Here is a 13,882-nt window from a genome sequence, read left to right on the forward strand (position 1 = left end):
TCTTGTTGTACATCTTTGCAGCTGCGTTTTTGTCTGTTATGTCAAGCGCATGGTTTGTTAGCAATGGTTTGATGAACTTCTTGCACATAATATGCAGTAGTGCTTCCCTGTGGCCGCTTTCCTTGTTCTCGCAGATCAGGACAGGCAAACCCGTGATTTTCATGTGTCCAGTGGCCATTGAAGATGCGTTCGGTCTTTGAGCATGATATCGACGAACTTCTTGAGGCCCTGTAACACTCTTAGGAGCACTGACGTCGGGTAAAAGAGTCCACCCATGTCTTGGTGGGCAGTCAAACAGTCTACAGCAGCATTTCCTTTGAATTTTTGCACCAAAGCCACACAGCTGTCACATTCGACCTTCTCAGAAACCACACGAGCTATGTAGCCCCCAATAAGACTGATAGCTGCCATTTCCGGAATCGGCCGGAAAGGCTGCGACGACATACACATGTCTTGGAGTGCGTTTGTAGCCAGTTCTATAGTTTCGTTTTCAGCAGCAGTGGCGGCTCCAGCTTCAGTTAAATTGTCAATGGCACGAAATGAGACAAAGGAAGTGGAGCTTATGACGTTGCTGTTCTCTGAGGCTGCAACAATGCCTGTACGTAGCATTTTCTCCAACCCGCTCAAAACACTTCTCACATCTAGCATGTCATTACATCCTGCTGAACGCCGCAGAGAGCTGAAGAGCGACTCAATGGGGTCACTTGAGAATTTGCGGGTCAAGACGAACTTGAAGTTGCACTCATTTAGCAAGAATCGGATGCAGTGCACATTTGACAGTGTCGTGAACATGAGGGCGGGTAGGTCTCTTTAGCTAAAAAGTTCTCTTGGGTGCTCGCATTTTCAGGTATTCCATGTACTCAACGAATTCGTGCTCCAGCCAGTGCAGCCTTCGATCATCAATGTCCGAAAATTCTTTTATGTCCGGGTAGTTCTGATGAATGTGCTGGCTACGGTTACTGACGTCCATTGTTACAAACCACTTGCTCTTCTTGCACATGAACTCGACTGTCGGGCCTACGCTTAAGAACTTATCATCGCGTGTGTGCCCAGCGTGTTCTTTCATAAAGCTCAAGGCAGCGGTACAGGAGATGAAAAGAGCTCAATCGCTGGTTTTACTGACATTTTCTCTATGGTGGATGGGTAGACGTGTTTTCTAGTGAGAAATCGCACTGGCTTCACGGTGGACACCTTTTGAATGTTGTACAATTCTCTTACATAGAGTGAAGAGATTTCTTTGCTCCCATTTCCTTCGACAGGAACTGCGAACGTACGTTTTTGATTATGTGACTTTGGTCGAAAGCCAACATGAGGTGCCTAGACGGGTTGGCAGGATGTGGCACTCGTATTTGTGGCTGCGCTTGTGATAGGAATTCCATTGCATTCTCGTTGACCATGTGGTTGTCTGCGACGAGTCTGACAACTTTATATCCAATTTCTTCAGTCTTCTTTACCGCATGCCTGATAGCTTCTGCCAGTACTTCGCCTGTGCATCCCTTGGTGAAGAAATACCCCACTGGAATTTTGAACCTGGCGTGCAGCCCGCAGAGCAGGAAACACAACAAAGAATTGGCGAGTTCACCCTTTTCCTGCACTGGCAGCTAGAGATGGTCAAGATCTGGGCTGATATCAATGTCTCCCAGAAAAGCGTCCCTCGATCTGCCTGTGATATTCCAGCTTCTGTTTGATGTGCATCTCGTCTATGACTAGGCCACACACTTGATTGCGAGGTAACTAAAGAATCTAGCTCTGTGCTCAACCTTCTCTTGACCAGGCTACTGAACCCAACTTCTCCTGAGCAGGTCCCCATGTATTTGTTAATTGTGGTTCTACTAGGCAGGACAAGCAGTTGTTCTGCTCTGAGATGCTCATAGCACCTGGGAGAAATGCTGCGCAGAATGATGCAGTGTCGGACGGTGGTCTCACTCCACACTGGTTTTTTTGCCGTATAGTTAACAACCTGATCTAGTGATAGCCATATGGCTTTCTTGTCGTGTTGATTAGAGTCTGCCACAATCCGAAGGAACGTTTTTACGTGGAATTTTTCTTTGAGGCGTTCCAGTTCTTTTTTGTATGCGTCAACAGTGCATTTGAGCCTTTCATTTCGTGACTTCCAAGCACGTTCCTTATCGCGCCACTTTTTTCGGTCAAGGAAAGCCGCTGATGATTTTTGGTTGTCTGTTTGGGTGCCGGACGAGAGTAAGACGAACGCGGTCTGATGGACTGGAACAGGACTTACTGTGCCAGCTGCATCACTTGATGCACTAGCCGCCAGGTAAAGCTCTACGGCCTCTACGGCGGTCACGCCCGATGGTCCAGGTTCAGGACTATGGACGGTGCCCACAGGCGAATCTTCGCGTTTTCGCTTTTTTATACTGCTGTCGTCGAGGGATTTTGTTGGTGCCGGACTTAGGTACGACGGGTACTGATTGAAGATGCTTGGCACGACACCCTTTTTCAACATCGTCAACTTGGTGTCTTCCCGAAAGTCACTTGGCTGGAAATGCAAGCTACAAACTACAAAATATTTTGATGTGGTGTTTGGCTGCCAGTTTTTTTCTTCTAATTACCTTGAACCATCTTTCCTGGGGTTCTAAGTCGGCAGGAATTTCATAGAACGAAACGCCGGGCTTCTTGTTTCGCTGACTGGACATGCAAAACGGAACGCAACAGCAACACATTTTCACTCGCTACTCCCTCCAGCAACTGCAGTCATCAACATGTCACTTGTTAAACGGTGACACTAAACGCACCACTCAAATATTGTAAGAAACAGCGCACCAGAAGGCATACTTTTTGCTGAAACGGCAGTCACAAGAAAATTCTGTGCTGCCTGCGTGTCGTCTGCTAGGATGGATGGATGAATGGATGGATGGATACGGCTGAATCCTTTACATCGGGCGGTGGCTCAAGCCACCTAGCCATGTCTTGTGAAATTTTACTCCTGTCTTGCTTTTAGCCACCAATCAGATAACCTTCGCTTGGTTACTTCTAACCTCTTAAAATCCACTTTCCCTACACTATCCCTAAACCCCAATGCCTTGGGTAAGTCAGCCCCGCTGCCTTCCACTGTAGGGTGAAGCCCTTTACAGAAAAGTATCAAGTGTTCAGCCGTTTCCTCCTCCTCTCCGCACGCAATGCACAAAGTGTCTATCTCCTGGTACCTGACTCTATACGTCCTAGTCCGCAAAACTCCAGTCCTGGCCTCAAACAACAAAGAACTTCCCCTACAATTATCATAGATATTTTCTTTGACAATTTCCTGTTTAAAGGTCCGGTATGTTTCCAGTGCCGATTTCGCCAGCATCCCTGTTTTCCACAAAGTTCTCTCTGTTCCTTTAACCTTTTTCTTAACCGATAATTGCTGATTTGCCCCCTTACTGCTGTCCAGATATTTGCTTGTCAATTTTCTAGTTCGCTTTCTCCATTTCGTGTCAACATTCTTTATATACAGGTATCTGAAAACTTTCCTAGCCCACCGCTTTTCCTCCATTTTCTCAATCGTTCCTCAAATGCTATCTTACTGCTAGCCTCTCTGCTCTCGAAAGACGCCCATCCCATATCACCCTGTACCCCCTGATTTGGTGTATTGCCATGTGCTCCCAAAGCTAACCTCCCTACTCCCCGTTGCCTAATTTCCAGCCTTGCTTGAACATCTGGCCTCATACACAGGACCGCATTTCCGAAGGTCAGGCTAGGGACCATCACCCCTTTCCAGATCCCTCTTACCACCTCATACCTATTGTAATTCCACAGTTCCCTATTTTTCATGCCAGCTGCATTCCTACTAGCTTTATTCATTACATATTTTTCATGCTCTGTCAGATACTCAAAACTGTTATTTATCCACACCCCAAGATACTTGTACTCATTCACTACTTTTAGCACGAACTCCTGTATTCTATGCTCGCCGCCCTCTTCATTAAATATCATGACTGCAGATTTTTCCTTACTATACTTGAAGCCTAATCTATCTCCCTCTGTACTGCATATGTCTAACAACTTCTGCAGGTCTTCCTTGTTGTCAGCCATTATCGCTATATCGTCCGCGTATATTAGTCCCGGTAATGTCTGTTTAATCAATTCCCCTTGCTTGAAAAAAGATAGGTTGAAGCCTAGTCCGCTCCTTTCTAGCTTGGTCTCCAACCCTTGCAGGTACAACATGAACAACAAAGGGGACAGAGGACAGCGCCGTTGTACGGCGGACGCGCGCTCTACGGCGGGCAGAAAAAACCCCTGACGATTCAGGCATGTTCTTCAGGAGGCATTGGCTGTGCTTTTCTTTTTTAACATGACAACCACGGACAGAACTTATATTTTATTCAAAGCATGCTTTAAGCAAAATATATTTATACAATGTTTGTAAAGTTTGGTTTGTTTTGTTTTCTTTACGAAATTTATTTCGCTCAAAGTTTGACCTAATTCTTGATCATTATAATAAAGTGCGGTCCGAAAATTAAATGTCGGCTCTTTGTCAGCTGTGCGGCTGACCTCTCTGGCCTCGTTTCAATAGTGCTCCACCCGCCTGCTGTCCGAGCGCTTCCCAGTTGGGTGAATACGCCAGAATATTTCTCTCAAGAGTGCGACTTGTCTACCTCGATTGTGGGGCGTGGCAATGGAAGCCACGTTTAATCATCCTAAACTACCAACGTGCAGCCGTGTGTTCGTCCGCTTCGCGTGCTGTATGTCGGCGTAGACGCCACGCGATCGGGCTGTTTCTGAACAGAGAGCGTCGCGAGCGGAAGCGAAAATTGGTTATCAGCTATTGCGAGCTGCCTACGCTTGTCGTCACCGATTACCAGAATGGATAACATAAAAAAGCAGCCGATTCGTCGAGCCCATGGAGTCTTGCTCGCTCAAGACAAGTGGATTCGGTTGTTGAGTGACGCGCTGGCAGCTTGTTTCCTTTGTTTAAATCATCTGGCATGCAGCGTGATTTATGGCCGTTTTGTTGTTTGATGGAGTGAAAGCCACGAGCTGTTGTTTCGCGCGCTCTTCAAACTCGCGCTTCCGCCGATCGGGGGCTGCATTCCTTGGATAAGATCGTGGGCGTGTCATCGATGGCATTAATCGCCAAGTATTGCGATTTACAGTGCCATCTCCGAGCGTTCGTGTGGAAACTATTCATGCAAATTCCCTGACATATCGCATGACGAGGACGTATAATTGATGCCCTTGCTGCAGCCGCAGATTTGGAGAGGCTGTTTAATTGTCGCATGCATACTCGATCAAGCATGCATGACTGATGCGTTCCGCACCATTCGCTCGCTCGCAAAATCACATTTGCAGAGCTCAGGATACCTCGTGTGAAGCTTCGGTTAAAACGAGGGCGACATAAGTATACACGTTGTGTTTCACTGTTGGAATGCATTAGCCGCTCGAGAGAGTCGTGTTGTTGAATAGCGTAACCGCGTTTCTTTTTTGTTTTCATCCCAACTACATTATGCACAAGCGATCGGTGCCGCTCTTTGTTACGTCATCGCCGAGCGCTCTGGATTTGTGCAACAACTCCATCACACAGGTCATTGCGTAAACGGCATACAGGTACTAAGGATAAAGGCTTTATATCATAATAGAGAACCATGGGTAGTACAGGTACCATGCTTGATAGGCATTCCTATACGAGCTTTTTGTTTTGGTTCAATTTTTTTTTTTCATAGCTGAACTTGTAATGAGTTTGAGTCTAACAAGCATAATTGATTCCGTATGCCTGTTGTGCTACCTCTATTTTTAGCTTCCCCACACTGCTACCAGGAAGCAAATGAGTACTAAGATGGCTAGAAAAGCTCACCAGATATCTGTGCTCTATTCAGATGGCGGACAGGTGCTCTTACAACCAGTGGTTAATTATGACTCAGTGGTTATGGCACTCAGCTGCTGACCCGAAAGATGTGGGGTCAATCCCGGCCACGGCAGTCGAATTTTTGTGGAGGTGAAATTCTGTAGGCGCATGTACTGTGCGATGTCAGTGCGCATTAAATAACCTGAGGTGGTCAAAATTTCTGGAGCCCTTCACTACGGCATCCCTCATAGCCTGAGTCTCTTTGGGACATTAAACACCAATAAACTAAACTGAGCTCTTACAGGCATTACAGAATTCATGCAAGAGCAGAATTTTTCAGTTGACATGCACCTGTAGAAACTGCTGCTGTTTTCTGCACTTTTTTCAAGTAATTCATATTGAAAAGCAGTTATGACACATACATACTTGGCAAATGCAAATGTGACGAGTTGTCCCTATCACTCACACTGCTAAAATGTGCACTGTCATCATCTCCCGACCAATCAATTTGAAATACAACACAATGGACTGTCTTTGTACGCTGAACTAGCTGTGGTTTCATTTCCATTTGACATTGTCTTTTGTTTTGTAAACAGATGGTGAAGCTGGTTTAATACCTTTTTGGGATCCAAATACTTGCTTCCTTCTTAGTATTCAGTGGAGAACACACTGAATGAAATGTAACCACTGTTTAAGTTAAGGCTTTAGTGCAAACTTCAGGAAAAAACCATTTGGATCTTAAACCATTTGTGAGAACCGTGCAGAAACAAACACTAAAAGCTTGAGACCTAATCTCAAGATTAGGAGCAGCAAGATGACAAGAGAGGGAGTCAAAGATAAAAGAGCCTTGAACAAAACCACTTGAGGAACGAGGCTTTGAAGTGGCAAATCCACCTTGGAATGACACAGCCTCAGTGCCTTAGCGGCTATGGTGTTCAGCTACTGTGCTCGAAGTCTTCAAATCAAATTCCTATGGAGGTGAAAACGCAAAAATGTCAGTGTGTTATGTGATGTCAGTTTAAAGAACCCCCAGGTGGTCAAAATTATATCATTCTTTCCACTAAGGTGTCTCTCAAAACTCATGTGCACATACCATGTCATAAACTATATCAAATACTATATGCAGTACCATGTACCATATCATACTACTGCAAAATATGTTTTTCAAACATTCTTGAGCCACCGTCTGTTGTCTATTTCCAAATAAGCCCTCTCTTTTTCCATGACAGTCTTCATACAGATTGAGGTACTGAGTGTAGTATATTGGTATGACATCAGTGAATTTTGTGAAAACAACTTTTAACACAGGAGGCACTAAACAGCCACAAAGCTTTCTAGTTTGCCTTTATAATAGGAAATTACTTATCACATACAAGTTCCTTGCTATATTTGCACCTGCCAAGGCCTTGTGCAATTTGACAAGCCATGTGCCTCATGTCGTGCAGGTCACCATTCACAATGGGCGGTGGTGACGACGAGAATCTATTGCGACTGCGGCGCTTTCTGCGCACGGGCCTGGAGGGTGGCCGCTACCAGGCAGGCGGCGTAGGGGGTGCCAGCACCAAGTTCTCGAGTGAGTCGGCGCCAACTGTGCACGCATTGCTCGATGAACATCGGGGACCCGAGCTGGTCAAGGAACTGCTCCATGTGGCAGCCTGCGACGGTGATTCGCTGCAGCGTGCAGTGTGCCCGGAAGCCGTTGCATATGTGCTAGCACTCTGTGCAGCCTCGGACCACCGGCCCACCAAGACAGCTGCCTACTCTGCCTTTCCGCAGGCAAGCACACTTTAGTCATGTGCTTTAAACCAGGTCTCATTGATCATGCCAGTTGGGATGCTTCGCTTTGAAACCTATGTAGTCCCAGTGGTCACTGTGGGGAGGTTAGCTGACAGTTTCACCACCTATGAGCTGGTCTGTTAGTCATAAGTGACATCCTGCAATTTTTATTCCTTTACTATGTTTATGTTCTGAGCAGCGCTGAGCAGTTCATCTGGACGTTACAAGTGGTGTGACAGTCTCAACCTCCGAGCCTTGGCCTAATCATATCACTGGATTTCAATACATGGGCCCTGTAGGCAGTTTTGTGGCGGGTATGATCAGAAGGCTCTGCTGTGAACTTGGTCCTGGTCCTTTTCCTATTAACTTTACCATGATGTGTACACTGAGGTGTGATGTAGGAGATAGTGGAATTTTTTTTAGAGCTGCGGCGCTAGTTCACATCCTCTATTTCCACGCATGTTTGGGTAGCGGCAATATGAACGAGAACGGTCGGTTTGCTTGCAAGAGCAAATCATGTTGTTACTACTTCTACACTGAAGTTGAAAATGTGTCATAGGCATTATCTGTCTAGAAGAACAACGTCCAGAACAAAGTAAAAAGTGCACTTTTTATTCATTTTTAGAGGGTAACCATTGCCTGAATGTAGGTAATGTGTTATCTTTGGTACTGGAGCTGCCTCTGAATGGGGCCATGAAAACTGCAGCATTGCTCGATATCGCTTCATTTCCTGGTAATGTGTGAGGGTGTTGGACTGGGAGTCTGTTTCTCCGATTTGCTTGGCATGTCTAGAATAATCATGGAAAGATTGGAAAGGACACTTAAGCTCCGCCTTAAGGGTATGACACGATAGCATTAATAGGTTAATGCCCATATATGCGGAATTGGTCATTCTCGACATTATGTTCATAGATCCCTGAGAGTCTTAATACCACTCCTGGCGCATTGGTGCAATGGTTAAGCAATGCACCACTGCCAGGTGCTGCCACTGGTGTGGCTGGTGTGACCCAGGTGGCTCTTCCTGAGAAGCCTCTCACGACCTATCATTAATGTAACTGTCACCTGCCATGATGGTCAGTTTGCTCACAATCTAGTGGGCAGGTTGTGATGATGGCACAAGGTCTTGTGACCATGGTGGCCCTCATAGGTTGCCTCTCCAAGGATTTGAGGAGCTGCGCTAGATTTTCTGCAGATTGGGAGGCTTAACGCTATTGGATTAAAATAATTTGCTGCCTTTTAGATTGCATGCATAGTTAATGGTGCTGAAAGCCATTTCAGTACACTTAAGAGAGGGCATGTTGTGTATTAACATCGTCCAATTCAGTGAAGGGACTTTCTTTTCCAGTGTATTCACGTATAATTGCTTGTAGAGTACGACAGTGCCCAGAGCATGGTATAACGAAACAGAGACACACATGGTGACAGCGGGAACTACCGTAATTGCACAAACAGAATGCGACGACAAATTTAATGCATTGGGAGTTTCGCCCTTTTAAGAAACTGAAGAAGAATATTATGACTATAAATGCACTTTATCGAAATATACCGCAACACGTGCTCCCTCTTTGACGCACACACCGGTAACGTGGTGGCCTACTACATGGACGTGCCCGAGCCCTTTGAGGCGATGAAGGAGCTGCTCGCTTTCCAGTTTGAAGACGACCACGAGGAGATTCACAACTTTGCAAACAATCTCTACGCCCTGGCCGAGAAGCTCGTCCCGAAAAAAAACTGCATGGAGATTGTGTCGCCCCTGAGCGCGGGCAAGAAGTTTTTTTTTCGACCCAATATTGTCGTTTTACATTAACCGTGGCACGATCCGCAACTTTAGCAGGTTTTCAAACTTTCCCCTGCAAGACACGGTGGGCCGCCGCATTCTGGTCTGCAACAAGCCAAACTGAGAATCTACTGCGTTCGACGCGGTAAAAAAAATTTTTGGTGGTGACGTGGACTCTGTGGACGTCAAGTACTCGCAGGACCAGACCATGCCGCGCATGCCGGTCATTGTCCTCTCAAACAATGACGTGTTCCCGCAAGACGGCGCGTTCAATCACCGCATGTGCCGGTACCAATGGAAGCCCTGCCCTGCCCTCAAGCGCTACGAAAAGAAGATCCACCTGCTGGCGCTGATTGACCTGTTTGATAATTATGTAACTGACGGCGACTACGTTGCCATTTGGGCCTCAGCGCATCCTCAGTAAACCTTTTCACCCTGAGTACTTAGTCAATACTTCGCATTTCACTACCACACCACCTACGACATTGTGGTTAGGTTAGGTTAGATTAGGTTAGGTTAGCAAAGGAAAAACAAATAGATGCGTCCTAGGTGTTAGGTTAGCAAAGGAAAAACAAAGAAATGCGTCCTAGGTTTGGGCCAGCTATAGCTGAGGGCATGTGTGAATGCAGTATCGTTTTCCCTTTCATAAATGTCATTAAAGATGTTACATGTAAAAAATGTGCACTACACAATTGATTACGACCAAGTCCCCCACTTGAATGGACACGGGTTTTTGCGCAGTATCAGCCACAGCTGCCCAGTTCTGTGTATGTTCAGCTTTTTTCTTCTTTAGTCAGCAGTTCTCTTCCACTGCTTCACCTTTTCCAACTGGTCACACCACCCTCTTTTAAGTCAGTAGCAGCCGCCGTGTCTCTGGCTTGGGATTCTTTGATGTGCACCAACATCGCACACCACACAGGCATTTTTCATATTTTGCGGTGGTCACGTTTTGATGGATGCAATATGCAGAAGATGCCTGTGTGTTGTGCGGTATCGGAGCACGTTAAAATAAACCGAGGCGGTTGAAATTTCTCTGGAACCCTCCCCTAAAAATGCTGGCTCCTCCTCATAGCTCAGGTGTGTAGTGATTGAGGTTGTTGTAGGCATTTCAGAAATACTCTTTCCTTCACAACGACCTCCCCAGATTGTTGACTTCCAATCCCAGAAAGTTTTGGCAGGTCATAAGTGAGCACCCGGCACATACCATCACTCTAACTAAAGAGTCTGGAGAGGAAGCTGATGACATTGAGTGCGCTGACATTTTTAATAACGCCTTTTCATCTGTGTTCACTAATGAAATTCACCCACCAACTGCAACTTTCGCCGTCAATATAGAGTCCAGCATGCCTGCTATCGCGTTTTCTGAAGCCGGCATTACCTCGCTCATTGAACACCTTAAAACTTCATCATCGGCCGGCGTCGACGAAATTAACTCCAAAATACTGCGCAACACTAATAATATTTCTGCAATGTACTTATTGTTATTGTTTTCACAGTCGCTTTCTACAGGTTCCATTCCGGATGACTGGAAAGTGGGAAAGGTCATTCCCGTCTTTAAGTCCGGTAACAAAGATTCTCCTTTAAATTACCGTCCGATATCATTAACCAGCATACCTTACAAAATCATGGAACACGTCATCTATTCTCAAATCATGGACTTTCTTGACGCTATCAACTTCTTTCATCCCTCACAACACGGGTTTCGCAAGGGTTTGTCATGTGAAACTCAACTGGCCGTCTTTCTTCATGACGTTCACTCTAACCTCGACCTAAATTTACAAACTGACGCTATTTTTCTAGACTTTGCTAAAGCATTTGATAAAGTTCCCCACAGGCGTTTACTGCTAAAACTAACCATGCTAAAACTGCATCCTAACGTCTTATTGTGGATCGAAGAATTCCTTTCTAAGCGCTCCCAGTTTGTTCTCGTTAATAGCCAGAGTTCCAACCCTCTTCCAGTAACATCAGGCGTACCCCAAGGTTCTGTACTTGCTCCCCTCCTATTCTTAATCTACATAAACGACTTACCCTCAAACCTGGTTTGCAATGTTCGTCTGTTTGCAGACGACTGCGTTATTTACCACACGATTTCCAACACCTTTGACCAATCACAGCTGCAAAACGACATTGACACAGTGCATGCCTGGTGCGATGACTGGCTAATGTCGCTTAATCCTAATAAATGTAAACTCGTATCTTTTCACCGCCGGCGTAACCCCCATATTTTCTCTTACTCCGTTGCTAACGTTCCACTAGAATCTGTATGCTCATACAAGTACCTAGGTGTCACCTTGTGCCAGGATCTCTCCTGGCGCTCTCATGTAACGAACATCGTCGCATCAGCTAACCGGTCATTGGGTTTTTTGAAACGTCACCTACGGCACGCCCCTCAAAGTATTAAACTTCTCGCCTACCAATCACTCATTCGGCCAAAACTAGAATACGCATCTGCTATCTGGAGCCCGCAACAAGCATATCTCATCAGTTCACTAGAATCTGTCCAAAATCGCGCCACAAGGTTCATTCATTCTGCCTATTCATACGACATCAGTGTATCGTCACTTAAACGACAATCAGGTTTATCAACTCTTGCCCATTGTCGTCGCATTGCTTCTCTTAGTCTGTTTCATAAGTTTTTTTACAGTTCCCTCGGACAACCACCCTACATCACACCGCCCGCTCGCATATCTCATCGCACCGGCCATCCACTGCAAGTGTCATGCCAACGCTCCCGCACCGTCACTTTTTCCGCATCCTTTTTTCTTCGCACTGCTAAAGACTGGAATGGCCTTCCCCACGACGTTGATGCCATCACCTGCCAATCAAGTTTTGTGAACAATTTAAATATGCATTTCATAAATATCATGTAAGCAACCATATTCAACCCATATTTGTACTCCCACCCCTTATGTAACACCCCCAAAGTGGGGTCTTTAAGGTAATAAAGTGAAGTGAAGTGAAACAAGAAAAAAAAAAACGCATGGTATATTTGTACATTGGTTCCGAATATAACTCGAGGAGCGTTCTGAAGCAGATGATTGCAGGGGAAAAAAACATGCATTTTATTCATGTAAATAGAGCAGCTTGTGTGGCAACACTCATGTTCAATGTCAGAAGTTACCCAGCACTACCACCCACCTATGCTCACATCTGTGACATTTTTGCATTTTTCTCTGAAACTTGCTTCCCCCTTGGAAACCTGCTCCCAATCAGCTTCTGACCAAAGGAGACATTGCAGGTATGCAGGTGCCCCGCGCAGCTGTTTGCTGTCACCCGCTACCTGGAGGAAGTGAGCGAAGGTACGGGCTGGGGCCGCGCCCACCGTCGAGCGGTATCACGCTGGTACACGGCCGGTGAGGTAGAAAATGGTGAAGGCGGGGCCCGTCGGCTGGCAGCACAGACGACGCGTGTGGTGCGGCGCCATCGATGGACGCACGCTGACCTGCTGCGGCTGGCTCACGTCCGACCACCCGCGCACAGGCCAGGTAGGAATACTCATGCAGTTACTCATCACTTTGTGCTGCTGTGCTTTGCTGAGAAGTTTTGTTGAGAAGTTTGGTATAGCATAATGACTCGGTTCTAGTGACACGCTTCGCCGAACAGCAAGCCCTGCTAAACAGCACAGCAGCATAAGTCGCAAAGCTTTTCATTGAATGCATCGCCACCTGCGACACGGCGTCCCCAAAGTACCCATCACAGACACGGGAGGAGTGTTTACAGCAACGCTGACAAGCCATCTTGCACTATAGTCAGACAAGCCGCCGGAGGACAATTGCATATCATCCGCAGACAAACAGCTTCATAGAGAGCTTGAACAAGACCATCGCAGACATGCTTGCCACGTATGTACACGCGGCACACAAGACCTGGGATGTCGACATTTTCGACGTTGTCTTTGCCTACAACACTGCAGTACAGGAGACCACCCAGGTGACACCTTTTAGGCTTGTTCATGGCGGGGAAGCAATGACCACTCTTGACATCATGCTGCCAAACGTCAGTGACGGTGGGGACTTCAATATCACCACCTATTTTCAACATGCACAAGAAGCCAGTTCACTTGCCCAGCTATGGAACAAGGATCAAAAGTTTACTAATGCCCAACACTACAACATGTGCTGACGCCACACGGAATACAAACAAGATGATCGTGTAGGGGTGCGTGTGCGTGCCCATTTGCCACTGTCGGACAGAGTGAAAAGTTTTTGCGCCTCTACAGCCCATGCAAGATCGTCGTTGAATTGTAGAACTTGACTACGAAGTCATTGCTGACAGAGTCACAGCACCTCAGCTGTGCTGCGCATGCCCAGGCATTGCGCATATTGTGCACCTAAAGCGGTATTATGTGCACTAATGGATGCTTTGTGTTTTTAGATTCTCAGTGTTTATCTTGGCCCACTGTTTTTAATTCTTTCGTTGCCGTGGGTAAAATGACCATTTTTTGTAGGTTTCAGTGGCTTTTTCTTTCTGTAAAAAGTATTACATTTAAAATTTAATGCTGTAAAGGAAAACAAAGCTGAATAAAGGTGCTTTTTATGCATATAAAA

At 46.1% G+C, this 13,882-nt stretch overlaps 1 protein-coding gene and 1 pseudogene across 3 annotated transcripts in view; both read left to right on the forward strand.

Annotated features, from left to right (window-relative positions):
• Window positions 1-4,444: 4,444 nt before the first annotated feature.
• Window positions 4,445-13,882, forward strand: part of LOC144099358 (RNA-binding protein Ro60-like) — a 42,856-nt gene continuing 33,418 nt past the window's right edge. The window contains exons 1-3 of one of the 3 annotated variants that reach the window (XM_077632588.1): window positions 4,445-4,551; window positions 7,228-7,558; window positions 12,574-12,820. In XM_077632588.1, coding sequence (XP_077488714.1) covers window positions 7,241-7,558; window positions 12,574-12,820 — 565 coding nt within the window. In that variant the 5' untranslated portion in view covers window positions 4,445-4,551; window positions 7,228-7,240. Of the gene's footprint in view, window positions 4,552-4,937; window positions 5,078-7,227; window positions 7,559-12,573; window positions 12,821-13,882 lie in introns of those variants that run through there. The other 2 variants (XM_077632589.1, XM_077632587.1) reach the window with 2 other exon arrangements.
• LOC144096823 (uncharacterized) lies at window positions 9,084-9,770 on the forward strand (annotated as a pseudogene).

This window comes from Amblyomma americanum, chromosome 7 (genome assembly GCF_052857255.1).
Source record: "Amblyomma americanum isolate KBUSLIRL-KWMA chromosome 7, ASM5285725v1, whole genome shotgun sequence".
Classification (NCBI taxonomy): Eukaryota; Metazoa; Arthropoda; class Arachnida; order Ixodida; family Ixodidae; genus Amblyomma; species Amblyomma americanum.